The sequence below is a fragment of the Schistocerca serialis genome, chromosome 4, assembly GCF_023864345.2.
Source record: "Schistocerca serialis cubense isolate TAMUIC-IGC-003099 chromosome 4, iqSchSeri2.2, whole genome shotgun sequence".
In the NCBI taxonomy this organism is placed as follows: Eukaryota; Metazoa; Arthropoda; class Insecta; order Orthoptera; family Acrididae; genus Schistocerca; species Schistocerca serialis.
The window spans coordinates 477,240,704-477,264,799 of record NC_064641.1 but is presented as its reverse complement, the minus strand read 5'-3'; the positions used below and the strand labels follow the sequence as shown (position 1 = coordinate 477,264,799).

General features: G+C 40.4%; 1 protein-coding gene across 1 annotated transcript in view; it reads right to left on the bottom strand.

The window, feature by feature from the left end:
- Window positions 1–24,096, bottom strand: part of LOC126474546 (ATPase family AAA domain-containing protein 5) — a 156,970-nt gene that overhangs the window by 17,767 nt on the left and 115,107 nt on the right. The window contains exons 8-11 of the mRNA XM_050102019.1: window positions 19,101–19,239; window positions 18,801–18,874; window positions 18,219–18,396; window positions 354–1,266 (exon numbers count right to left, since the gene is read on the bottom strand). Of these exons, the coding sequence (XP_049957976.1) occupies window positions 354–1,266; window positions 18,219–18,396; window positions 18,801–18,874; window positions 19,101–19,239 (1,304 nt within the window). The remainder of the gene's footprint in view (window positions 1–353; window positions 1,267–18,218; window positions 18,397–18,800; window positions 18,875–19,100; window positions 19,240–24,096) is intronic.

The window sequence follows — 24,096 nt, the reverse complement described above, 5'->3', positions numbered from 1 at the left end:
ATCATTTCATTTCAGTCTCAAACTACCCTCTAGCTTTGTAGATGTATTCCAGCCTCAATTGTATATCTCTTAGAACAATGTAACAGGATCAAAATAAGTGTACACCGAACTTCAAACTGCCATGTAATATACGGATAAAAATATAAAGAAAGACTGCAAAAATATTTAAATAAAATACACGAGTGAAATGTTGACAATACTAAACTTTCAAAAGACATAATTAAATATGATGAACTATGTACTGAAATTAATGCAAGGAACAAGAAAACTGAAACACTTGTGCAATAGTTTCCTGGGACAGTTAACTGCTTCAAAATTCCACTTATTCTTAAGGTAATTATTAAGAAACATACCTGACAGTTTCATGAGAAGGCAAAACGTGATTGTATTTCTGAGGATCTAAAATATTTAGATCCTTTATGCAAGCAGCAATACTTCTTTCAGTTAAACAGTGTGCAAGTGATGGTAGCTCCAAGGCTGAAAATGCTGTTTGGTCTTCCAGTAATGAGGTACTGTCCTGTGGCTTTTGATCCCAGCAATGCACTTTAAGTTTTTGATATCCAGAATTGCCTCTGCATTTCTCAACTGTGAAATTCATTACATCTACAGATGATAAGCTGTCCATCAGATCTGCCATAGCTTTAATTACTTTGTTGCTGCATTTGTTAGGGGTTTGTATATTACTGTTTTGCACACGTTCACTATCACAGCTGACATGTTTGTCATCCTCAGTGCTGTCAGCCACGTCAAACCAACTTTTTTTCCCTTTATCATCATCTGCTGAATCTGAATCATAGTACAAAAATGTGTCACATTCTTTTTTCTTTGGTTGTTTGTTTCCACATAGCAATACCTCTCTACGTTCCCTTAATTTTACCTGTGGTAGTCCAAGCAGAGGTGCTAAATTCCACCACACACCACAGAGATTCAGAGGGAAAGGTATATTCAGTTCATGGGACAAAGCGTTATTGCAGTTTGTGAATAAACAAGTACAATTCACACTCTCTTCTGGTATTGTTACTTCTTCACTTAATGAGCTCCAGCTAAGGTTTGAATTATCAGCACTTTCACTGCAAACCACTCGATGCAAAGAATCATCATTACTAACACAATCAAATGGAAAATTTTCTCCTCCTGAAAGAACCCAAAACTGCAAAAGCATCATAGACTTCCGGATGTCATAATGTGTGAACTCCAGAACATTCTTTATTGCAGCACTGCTGACTCTTACTCCTTCTAATAAGCACAACAGCTGTAGCCAAATATCTGCAACAAATTAATCAAAGTTCTCAATTACTTTTACTCTGTAAGGAAATGTAAGAGTTCTGCTTGCTGGAAACAACATCATATGAAACAATGATAAAATAGAATACATAACATAAAAATAAATAAATAAACACTTCACTGAATATTATGAGAACTACGTACAGTAAAGCAAAGCATGGAACTGTTAAGTCACTTTAAGAAACAAATAACCTATGGATTTAGTGATCACAATCCAAAAATTTCAAAAGATGTTTACAACTCTTATCTCAACATTTAAATGAATGAATTAAGTTTTGCTTCTGTTCCGTGTAATAGAAGCACCATTACATACAGGTTGGAAGGGACACCTATCACTGTCTTCCACACAGATCAACTTTTACATTTACATCCTGTTTTTCTTCTTTCTATTTACTTGTTTCCAGTTTACACAGTCCCATCTTTTAGTATGGAAAGCATTTTTCTTTTTGTCATGTAAGTACTTATATTTGTTATATTATCTTTTTACAGTCACTCAGCATCCATTTGATCCCTCACTATCATTTGAATTACTGTCAAACAGCAGAAGTAACTATTAGCTGAATGTATATTCAGCTCTACAACATGTTCAAAGTCAATGCTCTTCCTAAGTAAACTGAAAAGACTTAATTATCTAATATACGTATGTAAGTATCTAACATTGCTCACTAAATAGAGGTGGTGCTGAGTAGCTGTCAAGTGTATAGAATAGGCAGGAAATTGCTTAAACTTTCAAACTGTTTCTTCAGCACATCCTCACAACCCTCTTCACCTCTCATGAGGGGACAGATAGTGAATTTTACCCTTACCTATCTCTATGGACCAAAGACCACTGTCCGTGTGCAGATTCCCTGGAAGTTAGGGTGTATGGTAAGCTTTTCAGCATCTGCTAAAATGGTATGAAGCAGTCAGTCTGCGGAGTGAGAACATGAGTGAATATTTATTCCACTTGAGTCAGTATTTTCTTTATTCAAAGCAACCGTGTGGAATTTAACAAAGTAATGACTAACTTGAGACATAAATAAGTGAATACTATTTGTGTATCCAAGTGGACTGAATTTTAGCTCTACATAGGAAGTATATTTATGAAATAATGATATAATATACTCAGATTCAATTAGAAACTGTTTCATTCAATGCCGCCTATCCATTAAACTACATTTACTTAACTGATACATGAAGAAGAGGAAGGAGGATATCAAGAGAACATGTCTCATGGTAACAAACTTTTTGTTAACAGATTACCGGTCTATAATGACCATCATCAGATCTGTTTTATAAAAACAAAGTCCTAATGTACTGCAGCCTTAGTGGCATAGTCAAATGTTAAATGCAAATTCAGCACCAACATCATCAAATATATATAAATAACATCATATGCACCCGTCATGTTAGTAGCACTACTGTTAAAAAAAGGTGTTACTGACAATATGACTCGTGCATATGATGTTATTTATATATATTTGACAATGCTGGTGGTGATTTCGCATTTAACGTTTGACAATGTCGCTAAGGCTGCAGCACATTAGGACTTTGTTTTTATAAAACAGATCTGGTGATGGTCATTATAGACCGAAACCTGTTATATGTTAACAAAAAGTTTGTGACCATAGACGTAAATTAAAGGAAACTTATAGTATATAAGTGTCACTGTTTTATTCGCGACAATGTCACAGCTTGTGACAAAAAAAATCATTGTTATTCATGTACCTCAGGTGCAAGTCTGTCCAATAATGCTGACCATATTTGGTGTGGTGCTGAAGCAAGGAGAGAGCAAACCACAGGTCAAACAAAATAACAGTAAAACAGCAACATGTGAGCAAGGTGGGAGGAGGGAGGGAGAGAGGTGGGAGGGGGAGGGAGAGAGGTGGGAGGGGGAGGGAGAGAGGTGGGAGGGGGAGGGAGAGAGGTGGGAGGGGGAGGGAGAGAGGTGGGAGGGGGGAGGTGGAGGGAGAGAAGGGGGAGGGGGAAAGGAGGAGGGGGAGAGGGAGATTGGAAGGGGGAGAGGGAGATTGGAAGGGGGAGAGTGGGGGGGAGAGGGAGATTGGAAGGGGGAGAGTGGGAGGAAAGAGGGGGAGAGAGGGAGAGGGGGGAGAGAGGGAGAGAGGGAGAGGGGTGAGAGAGGGGTGAGAGAGGGAGAGGGGTGAGAGAGGGAGAGGGGTGAGAGAGGGAGAGGGGGGAGGGGGGAGAGAGGGAGATGGGGGAGAGAGGGAGAGGGTGGAGAGAGGGAGAGGGGGAGAGGGGGGAGAGAGGGAGAGGCGGGAGAGAGGGAGAGGCGGGAGAGAGGAAGACGGGGGAGAGAGGAAGAGGGGGGAGAGAGGAAGAGGGGGAGAGGGGGAGAGAGGAAGAGGGGGAGAGAGGAAGAGGGGGAGAGAGGAAGAGGGGGAGAGAGGAAGAGGGGGAGAGAGGAAGAGGGGGGGTGGTGGTGTTTAGTGTTTAACGTCCCGTCGACAACGAGGTCATTAGAGACGGAGCGCAAGCTCGGGTTAGGTAAGGATTGGGAAGGAAATCGGCCGTGTCCTTTCAAAGGAACCATCCCGGCATTTAGGGAGAGGGGGGAGAGGGAGGAGAGAAGGAGTAGAGAGGGAGAGGGGTTGAGGGGGAGGGAGAGGGGTTGAGGGGGGAGGGAGAGGGGTTGAGGGGGGAGGGCGAGGGCGAGGGAGAGGGCGAGGGAGAGGGCGAGGGCGGGGGCGGGGGCGAGGGCGGGGGCGAGGGAGGGGGCGAGGGGGAGGGCGAATGAGGGCGAGTGAGGGGGAGAGGGCGAGTGAGGGGGAGAGGGCGAGTGAGGGGGAGAGGGCGAGTGAGGGGGAGAGGGCGAGTGAGGGCGAGTGAGGGCGAGTGAGGGCGAGTGAGGGCGAGTGAGGGCGAGTGAGGGCGAGTGAGGGCGAGTGAGGGCGAGTGAGGGCGAGTGAGGGCGAGTGAGGGCGAGTGAGGGCGAGTGAGGGCGAGTGAGGGCGAGTGAGGGCGAGTGAGGGCGAGTGAGGGCGAGTGAGGGCGAGTGAGGGCGAGTGAGGGCGAGTGAGGGCGAGTGAGGGCGAGTGAGGGCGAGTGAGGGCGAGTGAGGGCGAGTGAGGGCGAGTGAGGGCGAGTGAGGGCGAGTGAGGGCGAGTGAGGGCGAGTGAGGGCGAGTGAGGGCGAGTGAGGGCGAGTGAGGGCGAGTGAGGGCGAGTGAGGGCGAGTGAGGGCGAGTGAGGGGGAGAGGGCGAGTGAGGGGGAGAGGGCGAGTGAGGGGGAGAGGGCGAGTGAGGGGGAGAGGGCGAGTGAGGGGGAGAGGGCGAGTGAGGGGGAGAGGGCGAGTGAGGGGGAGAGGGCGAGTGAGGGGGAGAGGGCGAGTGAGGGGGAGAGGGCGAGTGAGGGGGAGAGGGCGAGTGAGGGGGAGAGGGCGAGTGAGGGGGAGAGGGCGAGTGAGGGGGAGAGGGCGAGTGAGGGGGAGAGGGCGAGTGAGGGGGAGAGGGCGAGTGAGGGGGAGAGGGCGAGTGAGGGGGAGAGGGCGAGTGAGGGGGAGAGGGCGAGTGAGGGGGAGAGGGCGAGTGAGGGGGAGAGGGCGAGTGAGGGGGAGAGGGCGAGTGAGGGGGAGAGGGCGAGTGAGGGGGAGAGGGCGAGTGAGGGGGAGAGGGCGAGTGAGGGGGAGAGGGCGAGTGAGGGGGAGAGGGCGAGTGAGGGGGAGAGGGCGACTGAGGGGGAGAGGGCGAATGAGGGGGAGAGGGCGAATGAGGGGGAGAGGGCGAATGAGGGGGAGAGGGCGAATGAGGGGGAGAGGGCGAATGAGGGGGAGAGGGCGAATGAGGGGGAGAGGGCGAATGAGGGGGAGAGGGCGAATGAGGGGGAGAGGGCGAGAGCCAGCCATTGCAGGGTGTAAACATGGATGAGAATAAAAAATTCCCGGATCTCCCTGTTAAAAACAAGTCTTGTTGGGTCTAAATACACTTTTTCCTGGATGAAAATAATCTATACCCGAAATGAAAGCAAGGTCTTCAATGTTAAATAAAAATATACCTTCACTCAGAGCTGTAAAACTCGCCAGTCAATGACAACAGATATTCAGGGCATAGGTTGCATGATATAGTCAACCAGCAGCAACACATTGTTAAGTAACGTGAACACACAAATAAAAAAAGTTAATGGTTTAAATTAATATACATGTAGTATAGCCACAAGAAAAGCTAGTCTTACACACATTATACTGCTGTTTCCAAAGGTGTGATTAGGCAGGATCGTAAGTGCACAGCATAGATTGCAGCGGCTGAATACTTCTGACAAGCACGGTTATAAATTTCACTCTTATGAAACGAACATTTCATGGGTTACCTGGCAGAATACATGTTCCATGGAGCACTTCGACTTTTGCATAGAAAAGCCAGTTACACATTAAGTTGCTCAGGAACAAACTGTGCATTTTCTTTTTAAAGATTCTCTTTGCTATCATTATTGCATAATTTGTAATTTACGAAAGAACTAAAACTTTCAAATCATTTTTTGGAAAGAAAGAACATATTAATTTAATAAAAATTCAAAACCAAAAGAAAAGAAGAGAAAGGGCAAAGAAAAAATATACTAGTGACCTGTCCCAGCTGCACTTGGGCAACACTAAGGATTTACAGCTGGACGACTTGGCTGGCATGGCAGTGATTTGTTCATGGATCACTTTCATGTACATTACACAATTTAAGTGGCACATGCCACTTGTTGTGTCTGTAGCATCTAAAAACCCACTAATAATGTGAGTTGTGCATTGGGCTCCATGGCCGGTCATATGTCTTTTGGGTTGTCCGGCCATGTGTCTTTTGGGTGGTAGCGCTAGCCCACTGCAAGTTTCGAAATCCATACAGTATTCCCAACAGTAGCCTTCAAATATTTAGAGAAAAATATAGGGGGGGGACTAACCATTATAGTCTAGCCAATTTGCACCAACTACTTATAATTTATATATGTGAACCTTCCTCATTAATCAATGTGTCTATCAGTAAAAACTGTATGAAAACGTCTATAGCAGTTCCTGAGATTAGTGTCCATATACAGGCACAAAAAGACAGTGAGGGACTTTAATTTATAATATTTGTAGAATGAGAATGTACACAAAGTGTGTATACGCATACAAGATAAAAAAAAAATCCTAAACTTCCCGGTTAAAAATACACTTTTCCCTCAGGTCAAAATACCCTATACTCCAGGTGGAAGTACATTTTTTCCGTGTTAAGTGACAATATAGTTTCCCTCGGCACTGGAAAACTTATGTCCTAACAATGGTAAATGTTTTATACATTGGGGTATTTTAGGAAACAAAACCGTGCACAAACCATGTGTTTTGGAAAGATCTTTGATGCAAGGCAACATGTACACTGCATATTTTCATATTATCATCATCATCTTGGACAGTTTCCAGCCACTGGCTGGGTCTGTCGGGAACACAAGCCTCTCCATCGTGTTCTGTCTTTCCACCATTCCCCCTCTTCCACCTTCGTCCAGTTCTCTCCTCTTCTCGTCACACATTTCTTCACTCCCTTCACCCATATATCTCTTGGTCTTCCCCTGGGCCTCTTCCCCTCCAATTGCAGATCAAACATCCTCTTTGGAATTCTTCCCTCATCCATTCTCTTCATGTGTCCATACCACTGCAGTCTTGATTTTTCTATCCTGTCCTGTACTGGTTCCTCCTATAGTCTCTCCCTCACATACACATTTCGCAATCTGTCTCGTCTTGTTACACTCAACCTGCTCCTCTGGAACTTCATTTCACTAGCTTGTATTCTACTTTTGTCACTTTTGTGCATCACCCATGTCTCACCTCCGTATGCCAATATGGGGACAAAGTAAGTTTGGTATATAATTCCCTTGGATTTCTGTGGCACCTCCTTGCTCCAAGTAAGCCCCCTAATGCATTTGAAGAACTGTCCTGCTTTTCTGCACCTGTCATTTATTTCAATTCCATTTCCCCCCTTACTTTCAATCATACTTCCCAGGTACTTGAAGTTCTCTACCACTTGTAGTTTTTCCCCTCCACAAGTTATATCCACATTTGGCCTATTCTTCTTCCTTGTTGTGACAATTATTTCACTTTTCTTTGCAGAGAAATGCATTCCATATTGTGCTGCCATTGCCTCCCATACATCTAACTGCTCTTGCACCACCTCCTCGCAATTTCCCCATAACATCAGGTCATCGGCAAAAAGCACTGCTTTCATTTTATGATCTCCAATTGCATCTGATACTTGCTGTAGGATTTCATACATAACAATAATAAACAATAAAGGCGAAAGTGCACTTCACTGTCGCAGCCCATTTTCCAGCTTGAACCATGCAGTACGTTCCCTCCCCACTTTCACACAACTCTAACTTCCCTCATACATTTTTCTGACTTTTCGTGTTATCTCTTCATCTATCCCTTTTGCGTTCAGCACATCCCAGAGCTTGTCCCTATAGATACTGTCATACGCCTTCTCAATATCTAAAAAGGCCATGATTAAGTCCTTCCCATACTCATAGTGCCTTTCCTGCAGTTGCCTTACCGCAAATATGAGGTCCGTTGTTGATCTTCCCGGTCTGAAACCATACTGCTCATCTTGCAGTCTTCTTTCAATACTGCTTCTTATTCTCTTCTCCAGGATCTTTTCATAGATTTTTCCACAGTGGCATAGCAGGGTGATTCCTCTGTAGTTCTCGCAACTCCTTTTATCCCCTTTCTTGAAGATCGGGACTATAATTCCTTTCTTCCAATCCTCAGGAATTCTGTTCTCCTTCCACACCACCCTCAGCACTCCGTATAGCCACTGGGTTCCTACTTCTCCTGCTGCTCATATCATATCCACTGTTACTTCGTCCCAACCTGGTGCCTTGCCCCCTTTCATCCTTTTTATGGCTTCTTCCACTTCATTCCAAGTTAGATCATCAATTTCCCCACTATTATAATCATCTGCTGCCTTAGGCTCTCCATCGCTGTTAGTTACCCGCTTGACGGCATTCAACAGATCTTCAAAGTACTCCTTCCAAATCTTTTTGAGCCTGAGGATCATGGATAATATTTTCATATTACGGAAGTATAAATATAAATTATACCAAAAACAGCAAGGCAGCTTCCGAAGTACTGACATGAAGATCGCGATGCGCTTTTGTCAGCCAGTCATACCTTACATCACAGATCTCACCAATGACAGCAGATATTCAGGGCATAGGACACATAATGTAGTCAGCCAATAGCAACATTACTGTTAAGTAGCGCGAACACACGAATAAGAGAAGTTAATGGTTTTAATTAATATATATATAGTAGAGCTACAAGGTTTAACATATAATACTGGTCTTTTTTGAAAGTGTTACCCATTAAGATACATCAAACACAGATGTGCCAGTAAAATTTTAAATAATGCATACATGGCTAGTCTTCTGGGCCCAAAATTTTTCCAAGTGGCTGGTCCCCAAAGTATTAAGGGTTGAATGGCAGTCAAATGCTCTGTGATTGAAGAAATTCATTACACATTCTCACTCATACAATAATTCATCTTGTGTAAATGGAAAGTTACTTCAGAAGTCATGCTTCTCAAACCACCATTCCCAATATTTTTCCGTAACCTGTTAGAAATGAAAAGTTGTGACATCACATTCATTAAAATCAGTCTGTTGGTAAGAAGTTTTGCATAGTCTTGTTCTAAAACCTTTGACACTTCTGACACAGATGTTCATGTGTGCTATATCAGTTCTCAAGTAAAAATTCCTGGAATTCTAAAGAAATACCCGAATGTTTCCCAAACGAAAAAGATTCTCATGTTCTCCACAGATTACCTGGTTGTGTCTTTTGTATACACCCTGATGTACGGATCAATTCTGATAATAATAATTTCACAGGGCTCAATGGGCTGGTGCAAGTCTCTCAGCTGGACATCAGCTACCCAAGTTACGCAACAGCAAAAAGTGGAAACCAAACCATGTTTCATTACTGGCGAATCTCCAGATCACTGTGAGGTGAATGCTGTGTTACAAAACATTCACAAAAATTCAGAGATTGACCGGAATTCAATACCATGACCTTTCGATTAACCAACAGCACTTTATCCCTAGACTGCTAATCCTGACTCTTATTCACCTTTGAGACAAGGAGACCTATAGTTTAGTGTGGAATCTAAATGATGTTTCGCTTCTGACGAGTATCCATACCACTGAGCGGTGAATGCTAGACAGTGCGAAAAATCTGTGGTACAACCGGAATTCAATACCACGACCTCTTTGTTTTAAGACACACATTATACTACTAGACTACCAGGTCAGAATCTGAGTCTGCTCCAGCTTCATTATGTTCTGGAGCTGCGAGGCTGTACTGCTAGGTGGAAACGCCACCGTTTTCACAGCAGCAGCGGACCTTAATTCATCATAATTCACTCAACTCCTATGAAATATTTCTAATTTGCATATACAAAATCTTCTTCGAGAACTATCTATTAGTCAAAACTGGACCAAAACCCCTGCAATTAGCCCATACATACAGACAGAAGTTAGCAGGGGATACAAATGTATTTTTCATGTACAAAGATACAATAGGTTCAAACAAGGTTTTCAGTTTAAATTTAGCCACAAAACACAGTAAGTTAAGTCCAACAAAAGAAAAATAAGCTGATCAAAGACAAAATAGTGAGTCACATAAAATAAAATCATATCTTCACGATACATCAGCGACACATCTTTGAAAGATGACCATTCTCACATTCATAGTAGATCTGACCAGTGCTCAGGTAGAGCTTTGTTATCTTAATTTGCACAGTACCAAAAGAAGGGATAAATATTAATATTTTGTAGGGTTCAGTCTTAAAAGGGAAAAGGTTTAATGTTACATTAAGATACAATATAGTATACAATACTGAAAGGGTAAGGCTAGTACATAAATCAAAATGTGTGTCTTTTATCTACATATCCATCTACGAGGGCCGTTCAGAAAGTAACCTCCGGTTGATTTAAAAAAAAATACACCAAGTTAAATAAAAATATTTTAATATATACATCTTACAACTACATCTTTGCACTATTTTTCTACATAGTCTCCATAGCGATTGAGGCACTTATCGTATCTCTTCACAAGCTTTGAAATTCCTTCTGCATAAAAATCACCCGCTTGTGCCTGGAGCCAGCCTGTGACCGCATCTTTGAGCTCTTCGTCGTCATCAAACCGCTGTGACCCGAGCCATTTCTTCAAATGCATGAAGAGGTGATAATCACTTGGCGCCAGGTCTGGGCTGTAAGGTGGATGGTTGATAACGTCCCACTTGAAGGACTCAAGAAGGGCCGTTGTTCTGCGAGCAGAGTGAGGACGGGCGTTATCGTGCAAAAAAACGATACCGGAAGTCAGCATACCACGGCGTTTGTTCTGTATAGCCCGTCGTAACTTTTTTATTGTTTCACAGTACACGTCTTGATTAACGGTCGTACCACGTTCCATGAATTCAACCAACAACACCACTTTGGCATCCCAAAACACCGTTGCCATCAGTTTTCTGGCAGAAAAATCTTGCGAGGCTTTTCTTGGTTTGGTAGGCGAATTTGAATGTGCCCACATCTTTGATTGTTCTTTTGTCTCAGGGTTCACGTACTTAATCCAGGTTTCGTCACCGGTCACGATTCTGTTTAACAATGGTTCTCCTTCGTCCTCATAACGTGACAAAGTCTAATGCAGAGGCCATTCTTTGAGTTTTGTGGTGGTCGGTAAGAATTTTGGGCACCCATCGTGCGCAGAACTTACGGTAACCCAATCACAGACAACTCCTTCACTCATAACTCTTGGTCTGTACACGGCACAAAGCTCACGATGAATAGCTGCTGCAGAATATCCTTTGGCTGTAAAAAACCTTATGACAGCACGCACTTCACATTTGGCGGGGTTTCTATTGCAGCACACATTTCAAACTGCCACAAAAACTAAACTAGCGCAGGTACGACGTTCACTTGACCACGGCTTGATGCCGACTGACCTGTTGAGTGCGTGAACGCACAGATGGCGTCGCTACTCCCCCCACAACCCGCACTGTGACCAATCGGAGGTTACTTTCTGAACCGCCCTCGTACATACATTCTTCACAAGCCACCATAAGCTGTGTGACATAGGGTACCTTGAAATTACTCATCATTTTCTTTCCTGTTCTACTCAAAAGTAGAACAAGGGTAAAATGACTTTATATGCCTCAGTAGGAGGCCTAATTTCTCATATCTTCGTGGACCTTATGCGAAATGCAAATTGTTGGCTGAACAATCATTCTGCAGTTAGCTTCAAATGGCTGTTCTCTAAATTTTCTCAATAGTGTTCCACAAAAAGAATGTCTTCTTTCCTCTGGAGATTCTGATATGAAATCACAAAGCATCTCTGCAATATTCGCAGTTTGATCAAACCTATCAATAATGAATGCAGGAGCTCGCTTCAGAATTGCTTCGACAGTTTCCTTTAATCCGACCTGGTGGGGATGTGAAACACTAGCAGTACTCAAGAACAGGTCACACTAGTATTCTATATGTGATGTCCTTTACAGATGAACCACAATTCCCTAAAATTCTCTCAATTAACTGAAGTCTACTATTTGTCTTGCCTACTACCATCCTATGTGCTCGTTCCATTTCATGTCGTTTTGCAATGTTATACCCAGATATTTAACCCACACTATTGTGTTAAACAGCACACCACACATCCCGTGTTTGAAGTTTACAGGATTGTTTTCCCTACTCATCTCCATTAATTTACATTTTTCTGCATTTAGAGCAAGCTGCCATACATCAGACCAACTACAAATTTGATCTAAGTCATATCTTATGCTCCTAGTCACTCAGTGATGACACCTTCCTGTACATCACAGCATCATCAGCAAACAGCCACAGACTGCTGTTCACCCTGTCCTACAGATCATTTACATATAGTGTGTCCCATTTACCTTGACCACCCTAAATAACTATTTGTCCAGATGCAAATTACAAACGTTTCAAGCAAATGCTCTTTAGCCATCAGGGGGACATCAATCAGCACGATTGCTTTGAAAGTAGCTTTGTTTTTTGCAAAGATATGAACAGCGGGATGGCTTTTTTAAATGGCACCCTGTATTTTTTATTCAGTAATTCATTTCCTCTCCTAAAGACCTATACAAAAATGTATCACAGTGTACCATTTACTGAAAAACAGCATTATTAATTACATAACACAACAATGGAGTTGACGTCCCCAGTGCTTAGTGCAGATACGCAGGGTAATGGAACACATACATGTGCTGGCGTTGACAAAGGACAAATGTAAACATAAGTAGAATGCACACCCATCATTCTGTCAACCATTGTCAGTTGAAGAGTTGTGTGAGTAGAATGTATACCAATGAAGAGAAGGTAGAAATGCTATTCATCTATGGGGAATTTAAGTTAGCAGAACACTAATTGCAATACTGTTTTCTTATGTACGGGTACATCTAGTACAATAATTTAGTCCTTTTAAATACTGTTGTGTAGAGTAGGCATACAGTAAAGGCTGTCCTTCCTACAAATTGTTTCGACATAAATTTTATTTTATTATTGTTGTTGAAGGTAGGCAAAATGCTATGCAGGCAGCAGAACTGTACAGAGAGAGATATCCTGACAAGAACCCACCTTCCCAACGGATGTTTTCTCATCTTGTTGCAACACTTCAGCTAACGAGAAGTTTCAACCCACGGCAATACAATGGTCATAGCACTCGCACAGACGAGGCTGCTGAAGTTACTGTTCTTGCTTCCGTTGCTATGAATCCACATGTGAGCACACGAGAGCTTGAACATGAGATTGGCATTCCTAAAACCAGTGTACACCCTATTCTTACACGTCACTGGTTCCATCCTTACCATGTACACCTACATCAAGAATTGCATGGGAATGACTTTCAGAATCGTGTACAGTTCTGTCAGTGGGCACAGCAGCAAATCCTCGCCAACCCAAACTACTTCTCCAATGTTCTATTTACCGATGAATGTTCCTTCTCAAACTTGGTCCAGCGACAAGCCACGATGGCTTAGGCAGGTGGAACATTAGCATCAATGGAGAGTTAACGTCTGGTGTGGGATGCTTGGTACTACAATCATTGGCCCTTATTTCATGCCAACTTCCTCAGACGAATGCCAACTTCCTCCTCCTCTTCCACTAAGAACCAGAATGCTTACGTGGTATCAACACGATGGATGTCCAGCACACAATGCCTTACATGCACGTCGTGTTCTGAACCAAAGATATACTGCCAGATGGATTGATTGAGGAGGACAGTTACTTGGCCTGCTAGGTCTCCTGATTTAAATTCTCTGAACATCGTTCTTTGGGGATGCATTCAAGACATCGTCTATCGCGATATTCCAACTCAAGAGGACATGCAGGAGCATATCGTGCTTGCTTGTAATTCTCTTCAGCAGGCAACACTGGAAGCAGTAAATAATTCTTTCATTCAACGAGTGCACCAGTGTATTGGTGTCCAGGGTCAGTCACTACTTTGAGCACCTTTGAATGTTATACTCCTGAGCAAAGGTACAGGAGAGTCAAAGTCAATTTTGTGTTATGTTTTTACTTGGTTTTCATTTGTTTTATGGCAACTCCAGCAAATGGACGAGTTTGTGATCCCGGGCTCAAAGTCAATGTTGTGTTATGTAATTAGTAACATTGTGTTTCGGTGAATGGTAATTGTAACACATTTTTGAATAGGTGTTTAGGAGAGGAAATGAATTACTGAATAAGAAATACAGGGTGCCATTAAAAAAAGTCATACTGCAGTTCATATCTTTGTAAAAAACAAAGCTACAATGAAGGCAATCATGCTGATTGATGTTCCCCTGATGGCTAAAGAACAATTGCTTGAAACATTTTGTAATTTGCATCTGGACAAACAGTTATTTAGGGTGGTCAAGATAAATGGGACACCCTGTATATAGAAAATAAGAGCGGTCATTATCACACTTCCCTGCGGCATTCCTGATGATACTCTGGTCTCTGACGAACACTCGCTGTCACGGACAATGTAATAAGTTCTATTATTCAACAAGTCTTAGAGCCACTAAGATAACTGTGACTTATTCCTCATGCTTGTACCTTTGTTAACAGTCTGCAATGGAAACCATGTCAAATGCTATCAGGAAACCTAGGAATACAAAATTACTCTGTGACCCTTCATCCATGGTACACAGGGTATCATGTCAGAAACTGGCAAGCTAAGTTTCGCATGAATGATGCTTTCTAAATCCGCATTCATTTGTTGACAGAAGCTCTACTGTCTCACGCAAATATACTATATTCAAACTGAAAATACGTTCAAGACTTCTGTACCAAACTGATGTTAAGGATATTTGTCTGTAATTTTGTGGACTCATTGTTTTAACCTTCTTGTATACAGCACTCACCCTCACTTCTTTTTCCAGTCACTTAGGATCTCGTTCTTGGTGAGGGATTCGCGACAAATCCAATCTAAGTAAGGAGACAACACCATAGAGTTCTCTCTGTAAAACCATTTGGCCTTCCTTTCACTGTCTTCGGTTGCCACACCAGATTCATCAACAAGTGACTGGATACAAACCTTCGATCTGCATAGTGAGTTTATGCAGGTCCAGAATTTTCTTGGATTCTCAGCAAGATCTATTGGAAAGGTATGGTGCTGGTGGTGGTGGTGGTGGTTGTAAGCATTTTATGCACCAAACTTACTGATAATTGAATTTCTACGAACTTTTGCCTGTTATCATTTGTGCATTCATTTTTGAACCGAGTGTGCAACAGTCTCCACTTCCTCAGTAAATTTCGAATTTTATTATTAAAACACACTGGATCTTTCCTGTTATTAATCCACTTACTTTGTCACCGACTTCTCCGGAGCATGGTGTATAAGGGGGGCATTCAAAAAGAAATGAGCTGGAGGCGTAATTACAGAAACCAGTACCTCTATGTTGGAAGTATTGATGCTGGCTGTTGAGACACTTGTCCCACTGTGACACAAGGCGGTGAATTGCTGTCTCATAAAATTCCCGGGGCTGTAATGTTATCCAGTTTCGCATGCGCACCTGGACATCGTCGTCCAAGGTGAATCATTTACCCCTCAGAGTCATTTTAAGGGGACCAAAAATGGCATAATCACAGGGAGAGAAGTCTGGACTGTATGGAGGTTGGCCGAGAACCTCCCATTTGAATTTCTGCAAGAGTGCCGCGACTGTGTTGGCCATATGAGGCTTTGCATTGTCGTGGAGCAGAATGACCCAACGGGTGAGATTGCCTGGTCGTTTTGATCTGATCGCTTGGTGAAGGGTGGTCAAGGTTTGTGAGTAATGCTGGGCGTTCATTGTTGTTCCATACTGCAGGAAGTGAATCAGAAGATTACGCCATTTTTGGACCCTTTAAAAAGGCTCTGAGGGGCAAATGATTCACCTTGGACGACGATGTCCAGGTGTACTTGCAGAATTGGTTAAGATCACAGCCCTGGGAATTTTTTGAGATAGCCATTCACCACCTTGTGTCACAGTGAGGCAAGTGTTTCAAACAGCCAGAGTCAATACTTCTAACATACAGGTACTGGTTTCTATAATTATGCCTCCAGCTCGTTTCTTTTTGAAGGCCCCTTGTACAATCTGTTTCAACTTTGCCCATTATTAGTATACATCCATCATGCTGTAACTAAATGATTAACTGAGAAAGAAGGAACATAGTTGTGCACAGGAACTGGAAAAAGAGAAAAGAAGAAGAAAAACAAAGATAGATAGCAGGAGAGATGAACACAGATTTATTAGCAGGATTAGAAGTAGTACCCAACAGACTTAAAAAAATCATTTTGAAGACTGATGATGCAATTATTATAAAGAAGGAAGATCATGGTCATTAGAAACAAAATACAACCTCTGATTGGGGAAGGAAATCTGTTGTGGCTTTTTGAAAGGAAACATCCTAGCAATTGCCTTAAGCAATTTATAAAAACCACAAAAAATCCAAACGAAGGTCAAATTGGAATTTGAACAATCAGTGTCCCAAATGAAAATGCAGAGTCTAACCACTACACCACAATTGTAAGAACAAACTATGTCTTGTGATGTAAACTTACAATTATTGTGACAATAACTGAGCAACCGGACTTTCTGGTTGTCAGTTTGGTTTCCAGAAAGGTTTTTCAACAGAAAATGCCATATATGCTTTCACCAATCAAATTTTGAATGATCTGAATAACCGAACACCACCCATTGGGATTTTTTGTGATCTCTCAAAGGCTTTTGATTGTGTAAATCATGAAATTCTGCTAGACAAGCTCAAGTATTGTGGCATGAGTGGGACAGTGCACAAATGGTTTAATTCGTACCTAACTGGAAGAATGCAGAAAGTTGAAATAAGTAGTTCTCGTAACATGCAAAGATCAGCACATTCCTCAAACTGGGGAACTATCAAGAATGGGGTTCCACAAGGGTCAGTCTTGGGTCCTTTGTTGTTCTTATTATATATTAATGACTTGCCATTCTAAATTCATGAAGAGGCAAAGTTAGTTCTCTTTGCTGATGATACAAGTATAGTAATCACACCTGAGAAACAAGAATTAACTGATGAAATTGTCAATACTGTCTTTCAGAAAATTACTAAGTGGTTCCTTGTAAACGGACTCTCACTGAATTTTGATAAGACACAGTACATACAGTTCCGTACAGTGAATGGTATGACGCCATTAATAAATATAGACCTTAATCAGAAGCATATAGCTAAGGTAGAATATTCCAAATTTTTAGGTATGTCCATTGATGAGAGATTAAATTGGAAGAACACATTGATGATCTGCTGAAACGTTTGAGTTCAGCTACTTATGCAATAAGGGTCATTGCAAATTTTGGTGATAAACATCTTAGTAAATTAGCTTACTACGCCTATTTTCACTCATTGCTTTCATATGGCATCATATTTTGGGGTAATTCATCACTGAGGAATAAAGTATTTATTGCACAAAAGCGTGTAATCAGAATAATAGCTGGAGTCCACCCAAGATCATCCTGCAGACATTTATTTAAGGATCTAGGGATATTTACAGTAGCTTCTCAGTATATATACTCTCTTATGAAATTTGTTATTAACAACCAAACCCAATTCAAAAGTAATAGCAGTGTGCATAACTACAATACTAGGAGAAAGGACGATCTTCACTATTCAAGATTAAATCTAACTTTGGCACAGAAAGGGGTGAATTATACTGGCACTAAAGTCTTTAGTCACTTACCAAATAGTATCAAAAGTCTGAAAGATAACCAACAAGTATTTAAGAAGAAATTAAAAGAATTTCTGAATGACAACTCCTTCTACTCCATAGAGGAATTTTTAGATATAAATTAAGAAAAAAAAAGAAAAAAAAACAAAAACAAAAGTATTAAAAAAAAATAATAAAAATAAAAATAAAAAATAAAGAAAAACAAAAAACACAAAAAAATAAAGTTGTTATATTAACTTAAGTATGTTGTTAAATTAACCTAATTATGTCATGTATTGGAAAATTCGACTCGTTCCACATCATTACGAAATATCGTATTCATGATCCATGGAACTAGTATTAATCTAATCTAATCTAAACACCTAAATGTATAATTTACATTACTCTTGCAGGTTTGTGCAACATTTAGCTCTAAATTAACTCTTCTGCTGTAGAGCTATGAGTATTCTTTCTACCATCTCATGCTTAACATCTATAACTTTCACACGAAAAATACTTGTCCTACTTATTCTGTAAGATTTTTTTCCTCTGCTTCACAATGTAAAGCATGTTTCAAGGTTCCTTCTCTCTTTAACTGTCATCTAAGAAATTAAAGAGAGCAACAGACTAAAATTCATGTGTATTTTTATTGATCTTGCTCCATTTACTGAATCAACTAAGTGAGTTAGTTTTATGTTCTTAAGGTCAGTTTTTTGACATTAAATTCACTGCATTTTTGCTGTGTATTATTCAATTCACTGACATATAAACTTACTTAATATTCTGGATGGAACAATATCATATTTTAGTACAAGATGCTTGTCTACAAGACGTGTGACTTGAAGACAATTTTCATCCGTTGCAGTAAAAATAACTGGGCGTTTCGAGGTTGTCACAAGTGTAGACAAAGCAGAAACAAATCCTTCATCATAGTCATCAAACACAATATCCACCTGAAACAATTATTTCAAAAATCTTACACTGTGACACAAAAACAGCAAAGATATTCTATTTAAACACTGTTTTTTTTATGCAAAGACAAATATCAATCCAAATGGAAAATATGACAGCAAGGGCAGGGAGTGGTCATCAGATGTTCTTAATTGCAAATCAAATGCAACAATACATAACAAATGTCTTTAGGAGTATTTTCATACAGTTTAGAATAAATAACCCTCTACAGGCCATTCTCCTCCTTTCTCATTTCACAACAGATGATCTAAAACGAATTTAACAAAATTTTCAAAAGCAAAGTACTTTCAGAACTAAATACAATGCAATGATCCTGTTTAAACAGGAAGTTTCATTTATATTTGCAATATGTTAACCTTTATTAAGAATAAAAGAACAAACTTACTTCTTCAACAAGAATCAAAGACATTTCTTTCTTCATGGACCTTTCATTTGAGTCTGTTTTTGAATTACCCTTTCCTGAAAATAAGAAGGAATTATCACAAAAATAAAATTTTAATAAAGAAACCCTGGGTGAAAAACAGAACTTTTAGAGAATTACAAAACAAGGGCCATCAAATAGCAGCTATGTCTTTCACATGTCATATCTGTTGTTACTTATTGTGTTTCAAAGACATTCTGGTAAATTTTAATGACAGTCAAGATGGAACAGCTTTATAAAAACAAAATATTTATTTTGTACAACCTCTTTTGAATATTTTTGTTATTGTTGATTGATTGGAATCAGCTCCAGGTACTCCTATTCTATGCGACTGTGTTGCCTCCTGAAGATCTGCAAGGATTCGCTTTCCTGTCCTCCTGCTGGATGCATTTATTTCCAAAACCTGCAGAAACAACTACCAGTTAAAAATGTTTTCTAATAAGGATCACAGCAATAGTTACTAAGTGAAGCAAGAAATTTGGCAGAAGGTAAAGTAGATGGCCGAGGAACACACTTGGAATTGTATTCAGCAGACTTGACTTCACACATTTATTTCTATTCCAGTATAACTCCTAGCACCTATTTATCTATACCTTTTTCCTGCAACTTCTGCAAAAGCAAATTGTGCCCTGGACAGTTTGCACCAATTTCAACAATAGGTATATGTTCAAGTACTTTTACAGTAACAGATTGAAGAAGAAGATGACTATATCACTACCTCTAGATCACAATAATCATATCGTGCTATAAGATTGTCCACAGCTCTTAGTAACACATCTAGAGCTCTACTGGTAGAGGTTTTTTGAAAGTGATGAAGAACAAAAAAATTAGTGAATCACTCGTCTTAAGTAAGCTGTACACTTGCATCACTATCCTGTTCACTCATTGTGCAGTTTTTTAAGTATGAAAGCCATGCCAGGGTGTATACGTGGACGAGGAAAAAAAATTCCCGAATTTTTCCCAGATTTCCCAGTTAAAAATACACTTTCTCCCGGATGAAAATACACTTTTTCCGTGTTAAGCAACAGTATACTTTTCCTCGGAACTGTAAAACTTATCAGTCCTTTCAATGGTTGTGGTTTTACACAGCGGTATAGAATTTCCTGGCACTTTAGAAAACTAAACTCAGGGGGGAAAAACACGTTTTGGAAAGATGTCTGACGGGCAGCAACATGTACACTGCATATTTCGTGTTACGAAAGTATAAATTCGAATTCCACCAAACATCACGTTACTTTCCAAAGGATTGAGATCGAGATTGCGATGTGCTTTTGTAAGACGGCCGTAGCTCATGTCTCGCCAGCTGATGACAACGGATATTCAGAGCGTAGGACAGGTGATGTAGTCGAATTCCACCAAACATCACATGTTACTTTCCAAAGGATTGAGATCGAGATTGCGATGTGCTTTTGTAAGACGGCCATAGCTCATGTCTCGCCAGCTGATGACAACGGATATTCAGAGCGTAGGACAGGTGATGTAGTCAGCCAATAGCAACATCACTCCTAAGTAGCACGAACACACAAACAGGGAAAGGTAATGGTTTAAATTAATATACATAGTGTTGCTAAAAGAAAAGAAAAGCTTTCACGTACCCTATAATATTGGCCTCTAAGATTAATAAGCTGCAAGAGAAGCTAGGCTTTCACACGTAATGCTGATATTTTTTGCGCCTGTTACACTTTAAGGTACATCACAGAAATGTGCCAGTAAATTTTTTAACAACGACATAAACGTCTGATCTTCTGGGCTCAAAAATATTCTAATTCTCAAAGATTAGAATTTTGAATGAAAGTCAAACGCTCTGTGATTTAAGAAATTCATCGGACATTCGCGCACAGAGTTCATCTTGTGTAAAAGGAAATTTAATTGAAAGTAACACTTTTCAAACAATCATTCGGAATATTTTCCCGCGACCTGTTAGAAATAGATTCGTTTCAGCAGTTGCGCCAGATGACAGGCGTCGCCGTGCTTGCACAGCTACGATGACGCAGGAAGCCCGTGCGTTCGTACGTGTAAAACATTAAAAGATCTTACATTACGTCATAAAAGAAACAACAAGTTAGAGGGTACTGAAAGAGTATGGGAATTTTGTGAACCCTACTAAAATGCATAATTCAGCTTAAAGTGCACATTCGTATGTCCAGATTTGGATGTACCAGTACCGCATTATCTCATGTTTGGTTCTTTATTATGGCATAGTGCCATACGTGCTAGATGATGAAAACGTGAACTTAAAATCTAGCGAACAGTTGAAACTAGGCAATAGTGTGGAATTAAACAGTTTGTTTCAAATAAATTGACTGCCCCAGCAGAAAAGATTAATAAAAGTCAAATTTCTTTAACAAACCGACAAAGATAACTTCATTGTTCTGCAAGGCGATTAATGCTTGACTGCCAGAAAAGTAGCAACAAAATAAAATCAGAAACCAATAACTTATTATTGTCTTCTGTAATTATGAGTATGTATTTTAATTCACTTGATAGCTCCCGACCACAGAAATCCGTTTAGTTTTCATTTGACATGAGAGCAATAAACGAAGAGGAAACAGCAAAATCACTTAACGTAAACACGGGTCACGTGGAGGCTACCACCTCCCCACTACAACTTAGACTGCTCTGTGGATCAGGTCCGGATCTACGATATTTCCGAACCGGGCCAATATTAGATAGTGGCGCTCCCCATCCCTAGAGCGTTTGAGGTAGGATGCCAAAAATTAAAAAAATCCACTTTTCAAAAATATCTTCATATTGTAGCACACGTCTTTCTGAAGTGTCTGATACATAAAACATATATGATCGAGGCAACGTAAGACATGTTATTTGGTCTTAAGTGTGCCGAAGTGCAGTGTCATGCCTCTTCACACAGCATTCTTCCATAGTACTTCTCTGTATTTCGCTCTGTGGAATTCAAATGTGTAATATTTTTTAATGGGTGCCATCAAACTACATTCAGGCCAGTGGAAATTAAAGCGTCCTGTGGCGCCTCTCCTGCTCCCGGTCGGCCGGTTTGACATCCTGCCCCGATTAAAAGCAATCTCGCAATTAATAGTGGAGGGGATTATTTGTAACCGGGAGAACAAGAACTGTTCAGAAAATCTGCAGTCTTTACTGCAAATTAGCTAATAACTTGCTTTTCTGTGTGACATAAAATTATATAGTGATACATAAAACGAGTAAAGACAAGAGACAAGCAAGACAGTACATATTTCTTCAATCCTTAAGTCGTAGCTTTTTTTTCCTCTCTAATCTTGCCACAGCTTTATATGGCATACTTTCCTTTCTGGGAAAGAATCTATTACGCCATCAAAGTTCGTCAACGTTTTGCTACGTGAAAAAAACGAAATGTCGTCGTCTAATGCCAGAAAAGCTGTTAATACAAATAGTACCTAAGACTGATGTCGTTTCTCGATCTCATTACGTGTATTTTGTCACTGTCTGCTAGATAAAACGAAATAGGCCTGCCTAATATTGCAGAAGTTGTTACACACACCAAATAAATGAGAATGTTTTGGCACAAATGGTCATTTTTATAACACGACAGAATATAATTCACGACGTACCAATATCAAAAGCCCATTAGGCCTACTACAAGCAAAAAGTTTTATGTTAGGAAATAATTTCACATTTCATTCATACTCTCTAGCTTCTGAAGCATGAGAGCGAAAAGTAGTAGTACGTAATTTTATATAAATTTGGAATCGTCATATACTTCCGTAATTTATGACAGTCTCCGTTTCTTCTCCTTCCTCTTTCTAACAAACAATCTTGTCATTACTAACTCTGTAACTATTCCTGCCAGTGTCACAATTTATTCTCTGGTTAACTTCACTAACCCTGCCACAATCACCCGTTTAGTTATCCCGCATTTGTTCTCCGGTTAGGCGTTATTAAGAGCTCGTACAACGCGTTTTCCGTGCTACTCCCAGAACAGAACTTTAGCGGCTGCTAGCCGGGAACCGTAGTGCACCGGTCTGGCCAAAACTTTTCTGGCAAAATTTCATTTTCTTGGATACACGGAGAAGACAACACATAATCTTAGTTGCCTATTATCCCTGTTAGTTGTTTATCATGTACTCTGGTAGCCTGAATCTATGGAATTTGCTAGTTATTAAAACAACGCTGATGATTTGCAAACCCAGTCAACCACATAAACAGCGATTGTCATTCACCCTTTCGGCTTTATTCGCTCAGCTCGTATAGACCCGTCCCCTTTTGTCTGCACGAAAGTATTTTTCTAGATGCAACAGGGATTCCCCTGGCAGAGACATCATGTACACTATGCACGCATTAAAAAATCAATTTACGATTCATTCAGAAATCAACTTAGAATTTGATCAAAAAAGTTCAAAAACCAACAGGGATACGTTCAAAATCATATGAGTAATCAATAGACCAACGTGCGCTGGATGCTAGGTGCTTTGTGGAACAAGGTCTTTTTCCTCAATAATATATCTGCACCCATGTGCTTTTAATTATTTTAATGTATCAACTTCAATTTATTTTTTTCTTTTTCATCACTTTATATTTTTGTCTATGTATTCCTCATTTTGCTGGAATTGTGTTCTAGTTCTAATTCCTTCTTTTGATGAGATCTTCATCTGTGTCATGTTATTCTCAGTGCATCATGGATTTATGTTGCAAATATTTCTACACGAATTTATGTTTCAAATATTTCTATGATAAGTACAATCCAAAAACAGGCACATCTTGCAACAAAAAATACCATTGCAAAACAAACAAATAGATTATTTCATATTTTATTTTTACACGATAGATCAACATTTCACGAGATCAACATTTCAAACATTTAAGTATTATGACAGATTAATGAAGATAAAGAAAATCATATGCAGTAAGATGATTCCAAACAAAAAAAAAGAATGACTGGACTGAAAAAAAAATGGAGCAAATAAAAAAGTCAATATGATGATATAAATGACACAGCAAAGGATTAGAGACAAGAAATTTACAGTTAAACCAGTTAACTACATAAAAATAATGATCGAAGTCAGTATGATCGAGATTTAAAAATAAATAATTTCAAAGCACCTGAAAGGATTCAAACCCTCAACTTTCTGCATGTCATGAATGTATCTTAACCACTATGCTACATCACTTCTCTGCATAGCACTGTCATTTTTAAGGATTTAGAGCAGGAATGAAAATCCGTTTCTGTCGATTACTTGCAAACAAGTTCCTACTCTGATGAATGGTTGCAGGGTGATACCTGGGATCCAACCTACAGCACCGTATAAAT